General features: G+C 42.3%; 1 protein-coding gene across 4 annotated transcripts in view; it reads left to right on the forward strand.

Moving 5' to 3' along the window:
- Positions 1-22,685, forward strand: part of EFCAB7 (EF-hand calcium binding domain 7) — a 58,741-nt gene that overhangs the window by 30,465 nt on the left and 5,591 nt on the right. For all 4 annotated transcript variants that reach the window (XM_028142354.2, XM_008139390.3, XM_054721408.1 and 1 more), the window contains exons 9-12: positions 1,914-2,071; positions 2,707-2,840; positions 13,747-13,895; positions 20,019-20,228. In XM_028142354.2, coding sequence (XP_027998155.1) covers positions 1,914-2,071; positions 2,707-2,840; positions 13,747-13,895; positions 20,019-20,228 — 651 coding nt within the window. The remainder of the gene's footprint in view (positions 1-1,913; positions 2,072-2,706; positions 2,841-13,746; positions 13,896-20,018; positions 20,229-22,685) is intronic.

A 22,685-nucleotide genomic window follows, 5' to 3' on the forward strand; every position in this document is an offset into this window, starting at 1 on the left:
CCAAAAATGTGAGGCAGATACATAAATGTGGCTATTTATTTTATGAGGACTACAAAATACATCTGCTACACAACAGTAATAATACTATTCAAGGGCTTACTGCAATATCATATTTAATCTTTATATAGGTCCAACGACAGACAAACATTTCCCTGATGGAATGTTATATAAAAGTCTTTATTGTAGGCTTCCTAACAGACAAGAATAGTTATAGGCAAGAAACAAATAAAATGACAGAAGTTAATGTTTGACTAAACTCCTCTTCAGAACTGACTACAAAGTTAAGTTCAAGATAAAGCATTGTCTAAAACAATAGCTTTTCCCATTTTTGCTTTGGATAAAATTACTTTCTTATGAGATTGCATGTGTAAAAATGTTAGTACATAGCAAACCTGTAATAAAGTTTGAATGAGTTTCTATTTACCCCTTCACTATATGGGCTTCTGGTTATCTGTAATATGTCATATTTACAAAGGACTTTTCATTTTTAGTTTTAGTTTCACAAATTTTCTTTAAAAAGAATTTTGTGCCCATGAAAGACTTTCCATTTGCCATCCACAGTGGCAATTCAGGGTTATATGCGGAGGTTCATGGGATAACATATATTAGGAAGCAGGAAGAACTGTTTTTTCACTCCTGGTTATCAGTCTACATCTGGCCAGTCTAAAAGATTATGGCTTCCAAAGGATGACTTTGGTCAATCTTTAGTCTTCATAATGACTCTCAGTTTTATTAGGTTGCTTCTTGCATTAAAATAGGACATGGTCACTTTAAGATGATTATGGTTACCCTGATTTGTGAGGGCAGAAATAGGGCTGATCCTAGAATACAGATGAGCAATTTTATTTGGGATATGCGTACACAGGATGACCTAAAATATACCTGGGTTTTGAACATAATACCCGACAGATGCATCTAGAAATCCCTAGAGCTATTCTGTACTGAAGGGCAAATAGCTGACAGAACATTCTTAGAATTAATATATTTGACAGAGACAACCCCTAGGTTTTATAGGAAGCCATTGGACTTCAGAAAGTACCTAGAAGGTCCAAAGAGAGATACCATTTTGCTTTATTTTATAGAACAAGAGAATAAAATATTTCCCTCTACAAATATCCTGGCACTCATTATAAATATCCTGTGATGGAAAATAATTGTATATAAGGTAGATTTACATAGGATTCTGCCATCTTGTTTTATAGTCCATCTATATTAATAAAAGGCCTGTGGCCATAACGCCGTGACGCCCTCACGAACAAACGAGCAGCGGCTCTCGCGGCAGGTGGGGCAGGGTGCGAGCTACTAGTGGCAGAGAGCTATGAGTGGTGGAGGGCGGGACGGCAAGCGGAAGCGAGCTACTCGCACACGATTTTGTGTGCTCTGGGCCTCTAATATTACATAATAGAAAAATTCCAGTGCGTTTGTCTATAGAATTGGATTCTTATGAATATGGCTAATTTGTATAAATAGTTAACTCTTTTAAATATATTAAATTTTTATTTTGTGTCATTGAAATCTGAGTTACAAATTATATATTTATATTTGAATCATATTAGGGAACTGTACCCTGGAAAAATTATTCTAAGATCTCTGTCTTTGCTTTCTGTTGAAGATATTTGCTTCATAATCATTTTTGAATATGATTGTAAAAGATTTAAAAATTATATAATTTTTTACCTGTTATAGTTTTAAGCATTAAAAAAGATAGAACTACATAGAATTATATCTAATAGTCTTATACTAGAGTTATCATTGAAAAAAGATTTTGAAGCCTGTAAGAGATTGATGAAACTAAAATAGAATTGGTGAATATTGATTTAAAAATTTATTTCTAATGCTTCTTTTTCAGAAGGAAGATGAAAAGTCATTAAGATTTATGGTGGTTTTTAAAATTATTATTCTTTTCAAAACAGGTTTTTGGATGGACTGGTGAACTAGGACCTGGAATTTATTGGTTAATTCCTTCCACAACTGGCTGTAGGCTGAAGAAAGAAATAAAACCAATAACAGAAGAAGCCCAGCTTGTGTGTAGAGATGAAACAGGGGAATTGTTTCTTACAAAGGAATTTAGGTAAGTCTTGTTTCTGAAGGTTAGAACTTAACATTTAGACTGGATACATATATATTAATAGTCTGTCTTCCACCCTTTCCTTTGGGCAGCTGCCACTCCCACCCCATGATTCTAATTCAATAATTCAACTCTTACTAGGCTTCTGGAAGTGACCTTCCATTCACAGGTCTGGATTGCCATTCATTTCTGGGTTCCATACATTTAGCAAGTCAGCGTTAGTCATACATCCCAATTTCTCCTCCAGTAGGCACTGCCTTAAAACTAGATCCTGCTAGTTGCACTGTTGACTTAGATAACTGTCAAACATGAAATCCAAGCACTTAGGTGGTTTTCCCATGCCCTAGATACACACATCATCTGGTAGAAAGAAAGAAGAAAGATTGGAGAAAGGAGAAAAGAAGGGAACTACTATTGAGGTCCTACTATGTGTTAAGATACAATGATTGCTTTAGAAGCTTCTTTATCTCATAAAATACTACACTGAGTAAAAATATATATTTGGATACATTAGCTTTGTAGTTCACAAAAACTGTTCAATGCTTTGATATTACTTCCTTTACAAAGTTATCTTTATAGAAAGCTTCAGTCAAGTTGCCTTGAAGACAAGAAATAATTTGCTATTTTTATAATTTTAGGTCAACTTTATCAGATATATTTGAAATAATTGACTTAGATGGAAATGGTCTTCTTAGTCTTGAAGAATATAATTTTTTTGAATTGAGAACAAGTGGTGAGAAATGTGATGAAGATGCTTGGGCTGTCTGCAGAGGTAAGCACTTTTCTTTTTCTTTAAACAATATGTTTTTATTGATTTTTTAGAGAGAGAGGAAGGAAAAGGGACAGATAGAAACATTGATGAGAGAAAGACATCAATCAACTGCCTCCTGCAACCTGGGTATGTGCCCTGATCGGGAATCGAATCAGTGACCTGTTAGTTCATGGGTTGATGTTCAACCACTGAGCCACACCAGCTGAGCAGAACTTTTCCTTTTCTTAATGGATTATGTAAAGAAATATATAGGTCCCCTTTCATTCTTAAGAAGTAAAATGTCAGACTTCTCCATGGAATATTATTATTGCAACTAGTGGCCCAGTGCACGAAATGCGTGCACGGGAGAGGGGGGGTTCCCTCAGCCCAGCCTACACCCTCTCCAACTGGGGACCCCTTGTGGGATGTCCGACTGCCAGTTTAGGCCCGCTGTGGGATTGGGCCTAAACCGGCAGTCAGACATCCCTCTCGCAATCTGGGACCGCTGGCTCCTAACTGCTCACCTGCTTGCCTGCCTGATCACCCCTAACTGCCTCTGCCTGCCTGCCTGATCGCCCCTAACTGCCCTCCCCTGCCGACCTGATCTCGCCCCCAATGGCCCTCCCCTGCTGGCCTGATCTCGCCCTAAACTGCCCTCTCTTGCAGGCCTGATCTCGTCCCCAACTGCCTTAAAACCCCTCCTCAGACCCCACCTTAGGTTCTGCCTCCGCAGTTCACCCAGATTTGGTTCTGATTGGTTGGTTTCTATGCCAGTCAGTGTCAAAATCTCCGCCTCCTAGGCAGCCATTGGCTCCTCTCAGTTCACCCAGATTTGGTTCTGATTGGTCGCTTTCTATGCCAGTCAGCATCAAAAGCTCCACCTCCTAGGCAGCCATTGGCTCCTCTCAGTTCACCCAGATTTGGTTCTGATTGGTTGGTTTATATGCCAGTCAGCGTCTCCAGGCCTATCTCTGGGCCTGATCAGAGAGGTGGGGCTGATCAGCAGCCCCCGTGGAGGCCTGGAGAGAAAGAGAGGTGCGCTGCTGGCCAGGCCCGGAGAGAAAGAGAGAGGCAAGGGCTGATCAACAGCTGCCACAGAGGCTGCAGATCAGATCCTGCCTCTCTCTTTGGGCCTCTCTCCGGGCCTGATCCGCAGCCCCCTCAGCAGTCAGTGACTGCAGGACTGACTTTCGGTGTTCGGTCGAGCCTTCGGTCGTGCCTTCGGTTGTTACGGTCACTGCCTTTTTATATATATAGATTGTTTTTAGATCATAAAAATGTAAACATTTATTTTACTTAAACTGATAGTTGGTATAGTACTCAAAGAAAATATGAATTATAGTACGTAATTGTAATTTTGTATTCAACCTGTGCTCTTTGGCACTTAGAATGTAAAAAACTTTCCCTTAGCCCTAGCCAGTTTTGCTCAGTGGATTGCGCGTTGGCCTGCGGACTGAAGGGTCCTGGGTTCAATTCCAGTCAAGGGCACATGCCCGGTTGCCAGCTCCATCCCTAGTAAGGGGTGTGCAGGAGGCAGCCAATCAATTATTCTCTCATCATTGATGTTTCTATCTCTCTTTCCTCCCTTCCTCTCTGAAATCAATAAAAATGCATTAAAAATTTTAAAGAAACAAACAAACAAAAACCACTTTGCTCTTGGTATCAATGGGACTGCAGTGGTCAAGAGCCCCAAACTGTGCCCAGGAGAGGGCAGCAAAGATCTAATAAACTAGAGTTTTACTAAAAATTAAGTTTCCAGGAAGTTGTTTATACCTATTGAGAATTCTTTGGGTTTTTTGTATTCAAGTTAAATTATAAAATTGCATCCATGGAACTATGGAAGCCAAAAATGCCAAAGAAATATACTAAGAATGAGGCAAAAGCAATTGTCACTTAGGAGTGTGAGAATTGGGTGGGGCTTTATATTTAAGACAAGGACTGAAAGGTCAAAAGGGGAAACCAAAAAGCCATAGCCAGAACAAGAAGTTTGAGGAGGAAAAAATACCAGATTAACTCACATATATCTATCACTGGGGCAGTACTGTGTCCTACTCTTCTGGTTCTTAAAATGATCTAAGCTTGGCAAAATCAGTGAGCCAGATGGGAGTCTGAAAAATATTTATCTAAACAGCAAGTAAGGTAGAAATATTAATATAAAGGTTTTTAAAAATGTATCTCTTTTAAACTGAAAGTTTATATAGTATAATCAATAATAAGAAATGTATATTGATTTATAATATTAAATTTTGGTTAACAATATTGATAATACACTTAAGTGTATTATTTTTAGAATGATGCTATTATCTTGTAACTTTAATGATATAATCTTTTAATTCTCTATTGTTTACACTAGAGCATAGTCCATAAGAGTGATTCATAATTAGGATTTTCTTACTATAAAGTTGTTGATAAATATAATTTGTTTAATAATTTAATTAAATTGGTAGAGTTGATAGTTAACATTTTTTGAGAACTTATCATATACTAGGTGGAAGCCCTTCTACATATCAACTCTCTGAGATATGTGCTATTATTCTCATTTACAAATAAGGAATCAGAATAAAAGAGGATAAGCCACTTGAGCATGGTTAGACAGCAAAAAATTTCACAGCTGAGTTTCAAACCTAGGCAGTCAGATTCCAGACCCTTAAGCACCATGCTATAAAAAATACCCAAGAATGGTTGACTTAAAAAGTGATTTGGGGGGAATGTCTCCTTTACCAACATTAATAATACTACAAAGAAACAGGCTGTTTAGATTCTGAAATGTTTATATTTTTAGTCATATATAATATTTTATCCTTTTCCTTGATAATAAGAAAACATTATTTATCTGTAAGATCATTTTAGTAAACTCTTGTTAGAATTAAATGTGCCTTTATTTTATTTTTAGAGAAGTTTTAGGTTTATAGTAAAAATAAAATAGATAATCCCATGTATCCTTTCTCCCCCCTCTATCAGTTCTCTCTATTATAAACATGTTGTATTAATTAGTATGGTACATTTGTTAAAATTGATGAATCAATACTGGTACGTCATTATTAACTAAAATCCATAGTTTAGATTAGGATTATACTGTGTTGTACAGTTCTTTGGATTTTGACAAATATATAATTTCATGAATCTGGCATTACAGAATCATACAGAATCATTTCATTGCCCTAAAAATCCTTTATGCTGCATCTATTTATCTATTTAGTGGCTTGGTGCACGAAATTTGTGCACATTAAAAGGGGATTAATTAGAGGAAATAATTTAATATTGCTATTTGCCCTTTATAATAGAAGTGACAGAGATGAAAGAAAATTAGTAAAATGTATATGAAAACCTTCCTCCTGTCAGAGTCTGGGGCTCACCACGGGATCCAGAGTCAAGTCCCCGCCCACCCACATGCACCTCAAAATCGCGTGAGACCCAGACCCATCCGGCCCCCACCCCCATTGGGCTAGATCCAGACCTGGCCAGTCCCATCCTTATCAAGCCCCACCAGGCAGAGAATGTAGCCTCAGGTCCCCTGGCATGGCACCAGGATGGGGGGCATGGCCTGAGGTCCCCCAGCCCAGACCGGGGCGGGGGGCATGCCTTGGGGTCCCCTAGCCCAGCACCAGGACAGGAAGCGCACCTTGAGGTCCTCCATAAAGCCTTGCCACATGGGGGGGGGTGCAGCCTCAGGTCCCCCGGCCTGGCACCGGGAGGGGGGCACAGCCTCAGGTCCCCCGTCAAGCCCCACTGGGCAGGGGGCGCGGCCTGAGTTCCCCAGACCCAGCACTGGGGGTGCACCTTGAGGTCCTCTGTCAAGTCCCGCTGGGTGGGGAGCATGGCCTGTGGTCCCCTGTCAAGCCCCGCCAGGCAGGGGGGCACAGCCTCAGGTCCCCTGGCCCAGTGCTGGGGCGGGGGGGTACGGCCTGAAGTCCCCTGTCAAGCCCCACCTAGTGGGGGGCGTGGCCTGAGGTTTCCCAGCCTGGCGCTGGGGCAGGGGTAGCAGCCTGAGGTCCCCTAGTCCAGCACCAGGACGGGAAGCACACCTTGAGGTCCCCCATCAAGCCCCACCGGGCGGGGGGTGTGGCCTCAGGTCTCCTGGCCTGGCGCCGGGGTGGGGGGCATGGCCTGAGGTCCTCCGGCCTGGTGCCATGGCGGGAGGTGCGGCCTGAGGTCCCCTGTCAAGCCCAGCCAGGCAGGGGGGTGCAGCCTCAGATCCCCCGGCCTGGTGCTGGGGTAGGAGGCGCAGCCTGAGTTCCTCTGACCCAGCATTGGGGGTGCACCTTGAGCTCCCCTGTCAAGCCCTGCTGGGTGGGGGACACGGCCTGAGGTCCCCTGTCAAGCCCAGCCAGGCAGAGGAGTGCAGCCTCAGGTCCCCTGGCCCAGAGCTGGGGTTGGGGAGCGCAGCCTGAGGTCTCCCGTCAAGCTCCGCCAGGCGGGGGGTACGGTCTGAGGTCCCCTGTCAAGCCCAGCCAGGCAGAGGGGCACAGCCTCAGGTCCCCTGGCCCGGTACTGGGGCGGGGGTGCGGCCTGAGTTCCCTCGGCCTGGTGCCAGGATGGGGGGCATGGTCTGAGGTCCCCCAGCCTGGCGCTGGGTCAGGGGGAGCAGCCTGAGGTCCCCTAGCCCAGCACCAGGACAGGAAGCACACCTTGAGGTCCCCCGTCAAGCCCCGCTGGGCGGGGGGCATGGCCTCAGGTCCCCTGGCCTGGCACCGGGACGGGGGTGTGTGGCCTGAGGTCCCCCAGCCTGATGCCAGGGCAGGCAGTGCAGCCTGAAGTCCTCTGTCATGCCCTACGGTGGCAGGGGAGGGCGTAGCCTCAGGTCCCTGCTGATTGCTCGTTAAGGCTCCTTATGGGAACTTGGCTTCAGCTGTGGGTACAGCCATCTTTGTGACAGAGTGGTGGTCAATTAGCATATTCCCTCTTTATTAGATAGGATTTCCTCCCTCCAAACTTTTGGCAACCACTGATTTTTTTCTGTCTCTATAGTTTTGCCTCTTCCAGAATATTGTCTTGTTAGAATATCATATAATACATAGCCTTTTCAGACTGTCCTCTTTCACTTCGCAATATGCATTTAGTTTCCTTTATGTCTTTTCAAGGCTTGATAGTTCATTTCTTTTTAGCGCTGAATTATATTTTGTTGTTTGAAAGTACCACAGTTTATTTATTCACCTATTAAAGGACATCTTGATTACTTCCAATTTTTGGCAATAATGAATTAGTTGTTATAAATAATCAATGCGCAGATTTTTGTGTGTACATAATTTTCAACTCATTTCAATCGTTAGAGTTAATGAATGGTATAGCAATGAAATGGTATTGCTGTATGGCATAGTAAACCAGTGTTTAACTTTGAAAGAAGTGTCAAATTGTCTTCCAAAGTGATTGTACCATTTGCATTCACACCAGCAATAAATCCTGTTGCACCATACAACATTTGGTATTGTCAGTTTTTTGGATTTAGCCATTCTAATATGTGTGTAGTGGTATTTCATTATTGTTTTATTTTGCAGTTACTTAATGAAATATAACATCGAGTATCTTTTCATATACTTCTTTGCCATCTGCATATTTTCTTTGGTGAGGTGTCTGTTCAGATCTTTTGTCCATTTTTTAATTAAGATATTTGTTTCCTTATTGTTGAGTTCTTAGTATATATTGGATACAAGTCTTTATCGAATATATGTTTTACAAGTATTTTCTCCAATCTGTGGCTTGTATTTTCATTTTCTTAATAGTGTCCTTCACAGGGCAGAAGTTTTTAATTTTAGTGAAGTTCCATTTATCATTTTTTTCCCCATGGATCATGCATTTGGTGTTGTAGCTAAAAACTCATAGATATACACAAGTTCACTCAGATTTTCTTCTGTTATCTTGAAGTTTTATAGACTTGTGTTTTGAGACTATGACCCTTTTGGGTCTATGGTCCATTTTAATTCATTTTTTGTGAAAGATGTAAGATCCTTGTCTAGAATTATTTTTTTTTCATATAGATGTCCAGTTGTTTCAGCACCACTTTTTGAGAAGACTATCCTTACTCCATTGAACTGATTTTGCTCCTTTGTCAAACATTGCATATATTTGTATGGGTCTATTTCTGAGATCTCTATTCAAGTCCACTGATCATTTTATTTAATTTTTTGCCATTATCACACTGTCTTGATTATTGTAGCTTTAAAGTAAGTCTTGAAGTTGGGTATGTTAATACATTCTTTAAAATTTAATGGAGGATTGAAAATTTTAAGTTTTAAAAGTAGATTAGTTATTAATAGTCTTTATAGTACAGTATCTGGATACATTTTTTTAAATTACTTTATTGACTAAGGTATCACATATTTGTCATCAACCCCCCCCATTCCCTTCCCAAACCCCCCCACACGCATGCCCCCCTCCCCCTGTTGTCTGTGATCACTGGTTAGGCTCATATGCAAGCACACAAGTCCTTTGGTTGATCTATCTCCCTTGTCCCCACCCTCCCCTACCTTCCCTCTGAGGTCTTATCAATGCTGTTCTTGTTCTTCAGTCTATGTTGTTCATCTTTTCCCCTAGATGAGTGAGCTCATGTGATACTAGGAATACACTTATAGGAACCGAAAATGAGACAAGCAATAATAGTTATGCTGAGAGGCAAATGAATCAGTCTATAGTGAGTTTCTTTCTGGGCCAACAGTTCTTTTGAGTCCCAGTTTCTATGTCCAACAGTTGTTTATGTGTTCATAACAGCAATGATATTTCAGTTCTGGATGGTGGACAAATGGTGGTAATGCAGGTCCGACCCTCTCTGGTTTGGTCCTGGGCAATCTGCAGTGACGCACATCTGCTGACTGCTAGTATGGCAAGGCATGGTCAGCGTCTTCCATCTCTGGACTGTTTCTCTTCTGACTTCATGGCTGGAGCACTCCTGTCAATTCCTCTCTGTTGCTGGAATCCACATGGTCTCGGAGTTGTTTTCTGAAAATATACAAACATATTCTCGACCAAAAGTTAATAAAGGAATATTTTCTATAAATTTGACTTGCGATCCTTTTTCATTTTTTTGCCCAAACGATTTTCCTTTGGCTTGTTTTGACACCATGTATGTTTTACCTGGGTGTCTTGCTGTTAGCATTACAAATGAAAGTTAATTTTCTAAAGTAAAAATTTTCTAGATGTAATTTATTTACAGGATATTTTTCCTTACATGATATTCTTCTACTGTCCCCCCTTTTTTGGTTTAAATATTGGGAGGCTTTTGGAAATTTTATGCTGTAATCTTGATAGCTTTTAAATTTTACTTTATTGCACTAAAATGTGACTGCTTTAGGTTCATTATATGTTACGCAATTTTACCATGAGATGAACTATCAATAAAAATTTTAGTTAACACTTTAGGAACAGCTTTTTTGTCCAGTACAATTGATTTTTCTAGAGTATTTGCTTATTTTGATTGGCCAATTTAAATTAGTCTGAAAACTTGACTACTATTTTACTGTCAAATTTAATACTCTAACAACCATCTTGTTTTACCCTGTAATTATTAGTGGAGAGGATTATTTGCCTTCTTGAGTAGGCCCTGAGCATTCCTGGTGCTAGGCTGGATTTAGATATCATAGACCCCAGTTCCCCGGATCATGGGTGCAAGACATCTCCATCAAGTCTTGTTGCAGTGAGAGGGCATCTGCTGTCGGCCAAGTCTCTGTTACCTGGGTCCCAATTTGAGCTGGGCATGTGAAGCTGAGCAGCCATGGGGGCAGGAGATCTCCTTCAGCAGGGGTGAAGGTTCAGGCCCCTGCAAACTTGGGGGGGTAAAGGTCTGTGCCCCACCTCTGTTGACTCCCAAGTTCTCTCCTGATGGCCCCTATGCGACTGTGCCTGTCTTAGGTTGTTCCTTCCCTGAGGAATCTTACCCATCTCTGGCTAACCAGCCATCCTCCGGGGCCAAGCAGGGTGATGTGAGGTTTAATTCTGTCTCCTTGGTCGCCTATGCCCCCATGGCCTCCACGCCCAGCACCTGCCTTGGGATCCCCTCGCCTGCTGGCAGGGTCCCAGCACTGATCACATACCTTGTGGAACCCAGGTTTCTTCTCCAAGGAGGCCCAGCTCACCCCACTGGGCGAGAGACAGATCCATGGTACCAGCCATCACGAGGTTTCAACCTTGGCATGAACAGAAGCTCAGGCAACAGCTGTGGACAATTGGATTGTGAGAAGCGGGTCCCTCTTGGCCAAAAGGGCAAGAGGGGCCAATTTAGAATGCTCAGGTGCCTTCCCAGGGGCCCTCTACACAGTGGAAGGGATTAAACCCTTTCATGTCCTTTTTAAATTTCTGCCAGACATTCAAAGAATTAGTTTGTAAGTTTGTTTAGGGTAATTGTATAATATGCTGTTGTAATTCTAAAATATCTAGAGATGTGTTACGTTTGTCTCCAAACACCAAACATATTATTTTTTTTTTTATCCCCACGGGTGTGAGGAACTATTATAAGTAATGGGGGTGATCCAAATCTGGGAAAAAATTTAATGACAGTGTAGAATAATATCACGTAAGGATATTCTTTGTTCTAGTCCATGGCAATTCCCTTTCAAACTGGCTGTTCATTTCTTTTTTATAGACAAGGTCTTAGTTACATTTTCTGCACCTCTACCGGGGGCAAGTAGTGATAGTAGTGACACCCTTTCTTTGGTGTCCACACAAGCCAGAAACCTCTCTTTAATTGTACACACAAAGGGGCATTGTTTTGATTTTGTGTCATACAAAACGGAAGCTGGGTGGAGACCCCTGTGTATTTATACTTTCTTGCCCCACCCATGGACCTCCTGGATGACCAAGGTATTTGGTATTATTGGTAACTACATTAGTCAGGGGATCAGCCCATGTAAGGGGTCTTACCCATGAAGGGTCAGGAGCATAAGACCAAAATACTTACCCTCTTATCCCAGGTAAAATTACCGTACATCTGATGATTGCTAGCGTGGCTAGAAAGGTGTTCTCAGGCATTCTTGGGTTTCTAGTTACCTCACAATTTCTTCCCTGAGGTTTGACGTTCTGATTGATGTTTCTCTGTTTCTGGATCTATTTTTTCCACATCAGTTTATGTTGTTCATTATATTCCACAAATGAGTGAGATCATGTGATATTTATCTTTCTCTGCCTGGCTGGATACATTTTTGAAAGTAATAATTTCTTTGGATTATATATCAAATATTAATATTTTTCATTTTGCTTTACTGTATAAGTAGCTCCAACCTCCATTTTAGTGGCTACCATTTCTATGATCAAATTTAATCTTCATTTATTTTTTTTCTTGTAAAAGTTATGAGTCATTTTCCAAACTCTAAATATTTTAAACTATTATTCAGTCATCTACTTTTAAAGAGTCATGTATCTGCTGCTTTTCTTACTATAATGCATACAAAAGGGATATCTCAAATAAGAATACTCATTTGCCTTGGGTATATTACAGATAGGAGTTGGAAAATGGAATCTTTCTTGTTGCTAGGGCAGTTAACAGAATATCCTATATAATGAGGTAATATGCAAATTGACCCTCATGCCCTCACATCACAAGATGGGCACCCCCATGTCATCACAAGATGGCCACCACAAGATGGCCACTCCCACATCATCACAAGATGGCTGCCCCACGTTGTCCCAAGATGGCCACCCACATGTTGTCACAAGATGGCCACCACAAGATGGCCACCCCCACATTGTCACAGATGGCCAGCAGGGGAGGGCAGTTGGGGGCAACCAGGCCTGCAGGAGAGGGCAGTTGCGGGTGATTAGGCCATCAGGGGAGCAGTTAGGTGTCAATCAGGCCAGCAGGGGAGTGGTTAGGGGGCTATCAGGTTGGCAGGCAGAGTGGTTAGGGGCAATCAGGCAGTCAGGCAGACGAGTGGTTAGGAGCCAGCAGTCCCGGATTGTGAGGGATCAGGCCTAAACTGGCAGTCGGACATCCTCTGTGGCTTCCCAGATTGGAGAGGGTGCAGGCTGGGCTGAGGGACATCCCCCCAGTGCACAAATTTCATGCACTGATCCTCTAGTAATCCATAATGAGTAGCTGTTTATTATCTATATTATAGATAAATTCAGGAGTTACACATATTTAGATACTTCTGGGTGGATTTAGTTTTGCTTGCAAATAATATTTAAATGGGCATACTTATATTTGTCTGGGACATTCATGAACTCCAAAGTGTTTCCTATTATCTAACAGTTTTTTAAGGGGACAATTCGGTTAAAATAAGAGTAATTAGGCATATAGCAGTCTCCTTAAATCTGGCACATCCTCATCTCCCTTTTTGAAACACCAGTAGTTTGGGGGTTATTACATCAAATCCATCCAAGTTCTGCTTGTTTTAAGTGGCAAATATATATGAAGCATTTTAATTTTTTTGAAATATATAATAGTATCTGCTCTACATAAGCAGGCAGGTTAGAATTTACCCAATATTACAATTTCCTTTAATTTTGGAATATATTTGCATTATTTATAACTTCAGATTTTGTTTAAAAACTAAAGCATGCATTGTGATGGTTATTATGCTGAGTTGTGGGAAATTAGACTCAAGCATGTTTTTTTTTAAACAGTTGTCTTCTTTCTTTCTCTCTCCTTCCTTACCTCCTCCCTTCCTCCCTTTCTTCCTTCCTTCCTTTCTTTCTTCTTTTCTTTCGAGAGGAAGGGAGAGAAAGAGAAACATCAATTTGTTGTTTCACTTATGTATGCATTCATTAGTTGATTCTTGTATGTGTCCTGATCAGAGATCGAACCCACAACCTTGACATATTGGGACAATGCTCACCAACTGAGTTATCCAGCATGTTTTGAGTCATTCCACTTTCACATGGCTCACGGATTCATAAGGTCTCCTTTAAAATAAACATTTATGAATAACAAAAGATAGACTTTTTATTAAATGTATGAAATTTATATTATATAAGGAGGAACTTTTGGTTGTTTTGACAGAGAATTTTGATACAAAGAAGAATGAACTAACAAGACAGGGCTTTATGGATCTGAATCTAATGGAAGCTAATGATCGTGAAGGAGATCCTCGTGACCTCTGGGTAACTCTACTCTCAATGGGCTACAATAAAGCTCTGGAATTAACAGAGGTAAAGCAATCTAAAATTTTTATTGTGGGTTTAATGTACATAATATTTTACCCCATGAACATTTTCCCAATACATGACTTTTAAATTGGGCACTGAAATTCTTGAACTTTAGCATGTGAATGAATCCTGGGTGCAACAGCACATTTTTGCTAGTTTATGAAAATTCCTATTTTGAGCTACAAAATTCCTATTTTGAGCTATTTTGTTAGTCACTACAAACATTCAGGAACAAAGGAGTTTGAACATATGATATGCAGAAAAAAATTGTAATCTAAAAAATTATATTTCTTAATTGGTGATGGCTATTTGAGTTGCTAAAGTCTCATTTCTATGGGGAAACTCTTTGACCCAACAGAATAAAGGCTCAGAATAAGGGGAATGTGTCTATATGAAAACTGGAATTCTAATTTTTTGACAAAGGATGCTTCTTGTGGCAGTGCTTTACTTATTTAAAGCACTGTGTATGTGTTAGCTATCATTATTATTCATTAACATGATAGGTACAGAAGTTGAATAAGACTTGTAATAATCCAAAGGAATAATAAAAATTAGGCCCTACTTCTTTTATTTTATTAATGTATTTTTTTATTGATTTCAGAGAGGAAGAGAGAGGGAGAAAGAGATAGAAACATCAGTGATGAGAGAGAATCACTGATAGACTGCCTCCTGCATGCCCCCTACTGGGAATTGAGCCCGCAATCTGGGCATATGCCGTTGGCTGGAATCAAACCTGGGACCCTTCAGTTTGCAGGGGAACACTCTATCCACTGAGCCAAACCAGCTAGGGCTAAGTCCTACTTCTTAAATTCTATATTTTTGTGTTAGGTTTAAAATAAAAAATTTAAGAGTTTCAGGCCACAAATTAGATAACTAGTTTTGTTTATATTCTTAAAATTAAAAATAGTTTATGTTCTTTCTATATATAAATCATCTTAGGGTAACATTAGCACCAACAAATTTTGAGTTTTGAGTGTATTGAGACTGTGGTTTAATTCTTAGTTTTGATATTATTCAAAATCCCTTAAAAACCTGTTTTTTTAAAAGTTTTCTATACTTTTTTGTTATCCTATCTAATAATAGACAAATATGCAAATTGACCATACCTCCGACACACCCACAAGCCACACCCACCATCCAATCAGAGCGAGTATGCAAATTAACCCAAACCAAGATGGCTACAGCCACAGAGAGCAAGGTTTCCTAGGTAACAGAGGAAGCCAAGCTTTCTGCCTGCCCTTGCCAGGCCTAAGCCTCCACTCAAGCTACAAAGTTTCAATTATAGAAGGTAAACAAATTCAAACAAATGGCGGCAGAATGGAGCTTGAGAGAGCAGGCCAGGGTTGCCGCCGGCAACAGGGGAAGCAAAGCTTTTCACACACCCTGGCCAGGCCCACCTGCTTAAGGCAACAAAGTTTCAATTATAACCCCAACACAAATGGCTGCCGGCCTTGGAGGGAGCCCCAGGCTTGGCTCCGCTCCAGGCTACAAAGTTTCAATTGTAGAAGGAAAATAAATTCCAGACACCAGGGCCTCTGCTTGGGTTACCAGGGGGCGTGGCCAGCCTGCAAACCACCACAGGCCCCTCGCTCAGGCTACCCCACACCCCAAGGGAACCCCCACCTGATCTAGGACGCCCTTCAGGGCAAACTAGCTGGCCCCCACCCCTGTACCAGGCCTCTATCCTATCTAATAAAAGAGTAATATGCAGATTGATCATCACTGCAACACACAATATAGCTGCTCCCATGTGGTCAAAGATCCTGCCCCCATGTGGACACAAGATGGCCACCAGAAGATGGCCAGCAGGAGAGGGCAGTTGGGAGGCACCCTGCCTGCAAGGGAGGGCAGTTGAGAAGGACCAGGCCTGCAAGGGAGGGCAGTTGAGAGGGACCAGGCCTGCAAGGGAGGGCAGTTGAGAGGGACCAGGCCTACAAGGGAGGGCAGTTGGAGGTGATCAACCCTGTAGGAGAGGGCAGTTAAGGGTGATCAGGCCGGCAGAGGAGGGAAGTTGGGGGCAAACAGGCTGGCAGTGGAGTGGTTAGGGGGTGATCAGGCTGGCAGGCAGAAGCGGTTAGGGGCAATCAGGAAGGCAGGCAGGCAAGCAGTTGGGAGCCAGCAGTCCTGGATTGTGAGAGGGATGTCCGACTGCCCGTTTAGTCAGACGTCCCTCGAGGGGTCTCAGATTGGAGAGGGTACAGGCTGGGCTGAGGGACAACCCCCCTCTGTGCACAAATTTCGTGCACCGGGCCGCTAGTTATTAATAAGGATGTCTGGTCTAATTATCATATTGTGCTTTTATTATTATAGATAGGAGGTAAATAGTTACAATCACTTTTATATCCGACTTTAACCTAACATTCACTGAACCCCACATTTTAACCATGGTACAAAATCAGAATCTAATCTATGAATAATATTGCATCTGTTGTACATGCTTTCACTTAATAGAAAAATTAGTTAAGAGTAATTTAAAACATTTTATAGCATTTACTGGTGTCATTGATCTTTGAAATCATAGGCAAAAAGGATTTTCAAGATAAAAACTTTTTAAATTTAAAGTTTATTCATTTATTTACTATATAATATATTCACATCATTGGAAACTCAAAAGGTAAAAAAATATATACAGTGGAAATTCAAAGGATGATGAGACCCCAATAAATATATTATTGGTAAAGGTTGGAATCATTAAGATATATTTTTTAAATTTTAGTAAAAATGTGTATCAATGCTCAACTAACTTCAGGCTTTTATCTTTTGTTCCCCAAATAAAAAGATGACTATCAGTATGTATGAATTTACTTACTTATTCAGTAATTATATTTTGGATGCCTATATGTGATGAACCTCTAATAAATAGGCACTGAGAATACAATGATGAATATAATAGTCAAAATTTCTGTCCTCAAGGAGAATAATTAATTAAATACAAAAAAAATCATTTCAAAAGTGTTTTGAAAAAAATAAGCTAGAGGTCAAAGTAGAGAACAGGAGGGGAATGAAGGAGATTGGGAAATAAGAGCAGCTCTCTCTCTGCAGAGATAACTCTTAAACTTTAACCTGAAGGAGGAGCAGAGGTAACCATGTAAAAAGATGAAAAGAATCTTCCAAGCAGAGAGAACATTACATATAGGGAAGGGAGGGAGCAAAAGTAGGTTTACAGTTGTTCATATGGAAAATAATACAATAATCTATACTAATGAAATGGTAATATGCTAATTAGACCAGGTCTACAGGACATCTTCCGGACGTCCGATGTCCTTCCAGACAAAGCCACGGTGGCGGGGCCGAGGCAGAGGTGGTTAGGGGTGATCAGGCTGGCAGGGGAGAGCAGTTGGGGCGATCAGGCTGGCGCGGGGGAGCAAGCAGTTATGGGCAAGATCAGGCTGGTGCAGGGGAGCAAGCAGTTAGGAGCAAGATCAACCAGCAGTCGGACACCCCCCAAGAGTTCCCAGATTGGAGAGGGTGCAGGCTGGGATGAGGGACACCCCCCATGCATGAATTTCGTGCACCGGGCCTCTAGTTAATAAATAATAATACAAGGATAAACTCTTGTTTCATGTGCTCACAACTGTAAACCTACTTTGTCCCACCCTGTATTAAGGCTGTAACATAAGAATGAGCTTCAGTTGTTATAGAGCCTGAAAGATCGGAGTAGCTGGAATATAGGGAGGCAGAAGACTGGGTTGGATGGAGAGGCAAAGGCAACTTGTCTTCGGCTGTGGTAAAGACCGAAAGGTAGACATTAGAAAAATCCATTTCCAAAAGCACAAAACATTTTTAGGCCTCGGATTTTAAAGGTGCTTTTATACTAACTTTGAACTGTTCGTTTGTTTTTATACATTTAGTTCTTTTCAGTACTCTTTATCCACCCATTAAGTTTCATTTGTAAACATAATTCTTTTAGAGCCCTTTGATGAGTTATTTCTATGCCCTTAAAGTTAGAAAAGTGTATTAAATTAGTAATATGACATGAGTTAGCTTTAAAACAAATGGAAGAGTGGTAGAATGGTTTAAGGAAGAGTTACTGATTTGCTAGAGGTTATAGTTTTCTTTCCTTTTCTGTGAATATTATCCATTAATATGCTAAGCAAAAATCAGAATTTTATGCTTTTTTATCACTAAATTTATAGTACTAAAATTTTCTTCTAAAAGTGCATCAGAAGGACAAGCTGGGAATTGTAGTGTATCTTCTTAAATCATATGGTAAACATCCTATCTAATAAAAGAGTAATATGCAAATTGACCATACCTCTGCTACACCCACAAGCCATGCCCACCGGCCAATCAGGATCAAATATGCAAATAAACCCAACCAAGATGGCTACAGCCACAGAGAGCAGGAGGGAGGCTTGGGTCTCCCAGGCAGTGGCGGAAGCCAAGCTTTCTGCCTGCCCTTGCCAGGCCTAGGCCTCCACTCAAAGCTACAAAGTTTCAATTATAGAAGGTAAACAAATCCAAACAGAAATGGCGGCAGCCATGGAGCTGGAAAGAGCGGGAGGCTAGGGTTGCCCCCGGCAATGGAGGAAGCCAAGCTTTCTGCACACCCTGGCTGGCTTAGGCCTCCGCTTAAGGCTACAAAGTTTCAATTATAAATTCCAACAGAAATGGCTGCTGCCACGGAGCAAGCAGAAGGCTTAGCTCCGCTCCAGGCTACAAAGTTTCAATTGTAGAAGATACATAAACCCCAGATACCAGGGCCTCCACTTGTGTTGCCAGGGGGCGTGGCTGGCCTGCAAACAACTACAGGCCCCTCGCCCAGGCCGCCCCATGCCCCAAGGGAACCCCCACCCTGATCCGGGACATCCTTCAGGGCAAACCAGCCAGCCCCCACTCGTGCACCAGGCCTCTATCCTATCTAATAAAAGAATAATATGCAGATTGACCATCACTCCAACACACAAGATTGATGCCCCCATGTGGTCAAAGATCCGCCCCCATGTGGACACAAGATGGCCACTACAAGATGGCCAGCAGGGGAGGGCAGTTGGGAGGGACCAGGCTGGCAGAGGAGGGAAGTTGGGGGTGACCGGGCATGCAGGGAAGGGCAGATGGGGGGGGGGACCCAGGCCTGCAGTGGAGAGCAGTTGGGAGGAACCAGGCCTGCAAGGGAGGGCAATTGGGGGCGATCAACCCTGCAGGGGAGGGCAGTGAGGAGTGACCAGGCCGGCAGAGGAGGGAAGTTGGGGGCAAACAGGCTGGCAGGGGAGTGCTTAGGGGGTGATCAGACTGGCAGGCATAAGCGGTTAGGGGCAATCAGGAGGGCAGGCAGACGAGCAGTTGGGAGCCAGCAGTCCTGGATTGTGAGAGGGATGTCCGACTGCCCATTTAGACCCGATCCCATTGGGTCTAAATGGGCAGTCAGACATCTCTTGAGGGGTCCCAGATTGGAGAGGGTGCAGGTTGGGCTGAGGGCTCCCCTGCCCCTGTGCACGAATTTCGTGCACCGGGCCTCTAGTCTACTAATAAAAGGGTAATATGCTAATTAGACCAGATCAACCGGACGTCTTTTGGACGTCCGATGTCCTTCCAGACAAAGCCACGATGGTGGGGGTCAAAGCAGAGGTGGTTAGGGGCGATCAGGCCAGCAGGGGAGAGCAGGTAGGGGTGATCAGGTCGTTAGGGGAGCAAACAGTTATGGGCGATCAGGCCAGCGGGGGAGCAAGCAGTTAGGAGCGAGATCAGGCCGGCATTGGGGAGCAAGCAGTTAGGGGCAAGATCGGGCCAGCTCAGGGGAGCAAGCAGTTAGAGGTGAGATCAGGCCAGTAGGGGAGCAGTTAGGGGCGATTAGGCTGGCAGAGGAGCAGTTTGGGGTGATCAGGGGAGCAGTTAGGGGCATCAGGCCAGTAGGCAGAGGCAGTTAGGGGTGATCAGGCAGGCAGGCAGGCAGAGTGGTTTGGGGCGACCTGGCAGGCAGGCAGGCAGGCAAGTGGTTAAGAGGGATGTCCGACTGCTGGTTTAGGCCCGATCCCTGAGGGGTCCGGATTGGAGAGGGTGCAGGCTGGGCTGAGGGACCCCCGCCCCCTGCATGAATTTCATGCACCAGGCCTCTAGTATTAATAATAAATTTATTTAAATTCTGTCAGAAGGCTAAAATAAGGTTTGCTTTTTGTTTTATATCAGGCATGCCCATTTGTCATCGATATCTATGCAGACAAATGCAAGCCAAGAATGAAAGCTGTCCATATGGAGCCATGCAGTGGGCAACTTGAGAAGGCCATTTGCAAATCTGTTCTTAACAAAGGCGATGCTAAAGTAATGGATGGCTATGAAAATATTATTGTATATACTCATAAGCGTGACACCTGGATAACTTCTGTTATTGAAAACAAGGTATCAGTTATGAAATGGTTCTCATGACTGCAATGTTTACTAATATTTTCCATCTTCTTTCTTACTCTATTTTTGCACAGTAATTAAATGTTCTATTACATTAATAATATTTATAACTAGAGGCCCGGTGCACGAAATTCGTGCATGGGTAGGGTCCCTAGGCCTGGCTGGTGATCAGGGCCAATCAGGGCCTTCCGGCTGCTGGCTGGGGCCTTCCTTCATTCTGCACCTCCCCCTGGTGGTCAGCGCACGTCATAGTGAGCAATCAAACTCCTGGTCTCTGGGTCGAACTCCCGCAGGGACAGTTTGCATATTAGGCTTTTATTTATAAACTAGTGGCCTGGTGCATGAAATTTGTACACATTAAAAGGGAATTAATTAGAGGAAATATTTTAATATTGCTTTTTGCCCTTTCTGTATAATAGAAGTGTCAGAGATGAAAGAAAATTAGTAAAATGTATATGAAAATCTCCCTCCTATCAGAGTCTGGGGCATGCTGTGAGACCCAGAGTCAAGTCCCCATCCACCCGGATGTGCCTCGAAATCGTGCTAGACTGAGACCCAGCCGGCCCCACCCCATTGGGTGAGACCCAGACCCAGCTGGGCAGGGGGTGCAGCCTCAGGTCCCCTGGCCCAGCACCAGGTGGGGGCCTCAGGTCCCCTGTCAAGCCCCACCAGGCAGGAATGCAGCGTCAGTTAGCATCAGTCACGTCCCTGGCCAGCGCCAGGCAGGGATGCAGCCTCCTGCTGATTGGTCGTTATGCGTGAGGGTGTGATGACCATTTTCTTATTAGCCTTTTATTATTATAGATTATCATGCCTACTTTGAGTTAGAAATCTAAGAAGAAGAATTGCCTATCTATATACACTGAGTGGCCAGATTATTATGATCTCTGAACGCATAATAATCTAGCCAGTCAGTGTATATCCTATATAATAAAAGGCTAATATGCAAATTGTCTCCTCGACCAGGAGTTCGACCAGCAGGCAGGCCAGCCAACCGCCCATGTCCCCTCCCCCTTGCTAGGCTGGCCAGACCCCACCCATGCACGAATTCATGCACCGGGCCTCTAATATATATATATTGAGTGGCCAGATTATTATGCGTTCAGAGATCATAATAATCTGTCCACTCAGTGTATATAAAAGCCTAATATGCAATTTGTCCCCACGTGAGTTCGACCAGGAGACTAATCGCTTGCTATGACATGTGCTGACCACCAGGAGGTGGCACAGAATGAAGGGAGGCCCCAATTGGCCCTGATCACTGGCCAGGCCTAGGAACCCTACTTGTGCATGAGTTTTGTGCACCAGGTCTCTAGTATTTAAATAAAAGCTCTCTTTTATTAAGGCATCACACAGACTACAAAATGAGAAAACTGATGGACAGAGATTAGAGGATCTCTCTGAATTTTAAAAGGAAAATTAAGCATGGGGGTTTGCCCATCTATCACAGCAAAAATGTTATTTTAGCAAAGTAATGGAGACAGTGACCTTGTTTCTGTACAAAACCCAGAGTAAATGACTTCGTACATTCAGTCAGCTCCACTAACAGCAACAACTACAAAAAGTTGGAAAATATATTCAGCAAGCTTCTTGAAGTTGGATGATCTATCTTATACATAAACAGTGTATTTGGTTTGGAAGTATTACCTGTATTATGGATGCAAGGACAAAGCAGAAGCAGTTTTCTTTTCAATTAATCTTGATGTCAACCTTTTCAATTGACATTTTCTGTATGTTATGTATGTTTTACAATATCAATAATAGATTAGAATAATAGTATGTGTGTATAAATTAAAATACATGTACATTTTAGATATATACTCAAAATTTTGTTATTAATATTTTTAACTTTAAATAATTTTGAGCATTTTGTTATTAAGTATATACTTTTTACTTTAAGTAATTTTTTATTTTTCAATTACAGTTGACATACACTACTACATTAATTCCAGGTGTACAACCCAATAACTAGTCACCATATCACTTACTAAGTTTTCACCTTGATAAATCTGGTACCCATCTGATACCATAAATAGTTATTGCAATATTATTGACTATATTTCCTATGCTGTACTTTACATCCTCATGACTATTCTGTAACTATCTATTTGTACTTCTTAATTCCTTCACCTTTTTCATCTATTCCCCCAACCCCTGCTCCAATCTTAAAGAAGACCTTTTAACATTTCTTGTAATACTGGTTTAGTGATGCTGAACTCCTTTAGCTTTTTCTTGTCTGGGAAGCTCTTTATCTGTCCTTCCATTCTGAATGATAGCTTTGCTGGGTAGGGTAATTATGGTTGTAGGTCCTTGCTTTTCATCACTGAATATTTCTTACCAATCCCTTTGGGCCTGCAAAGTTTGTGATGAGAAATCAGCTGACAGTCTTATAGGAGCTCCCTTGTGGATAACTAACTGCTTTTCTCTTGCTGCTTTTAAGATTCTCTCTTT

The sequence above is a fragment of the Eptesicus fuscus genome, chromosome 9 (genome assembly GCF_027574615.1).
Source record: "Eptesicus fuscus isolate TK198812 chromosome 9, DD_ASM_mEF_20220401, whole genome shotgun sequence".
Classification (NCBI taxonomy): domain Eukaryota; kingdom Metazoa; phylum Chordata; class Mammalia; order Chiroptera; family Vespertilionidae; genus Eptesicus; species Eptesicus fuscus.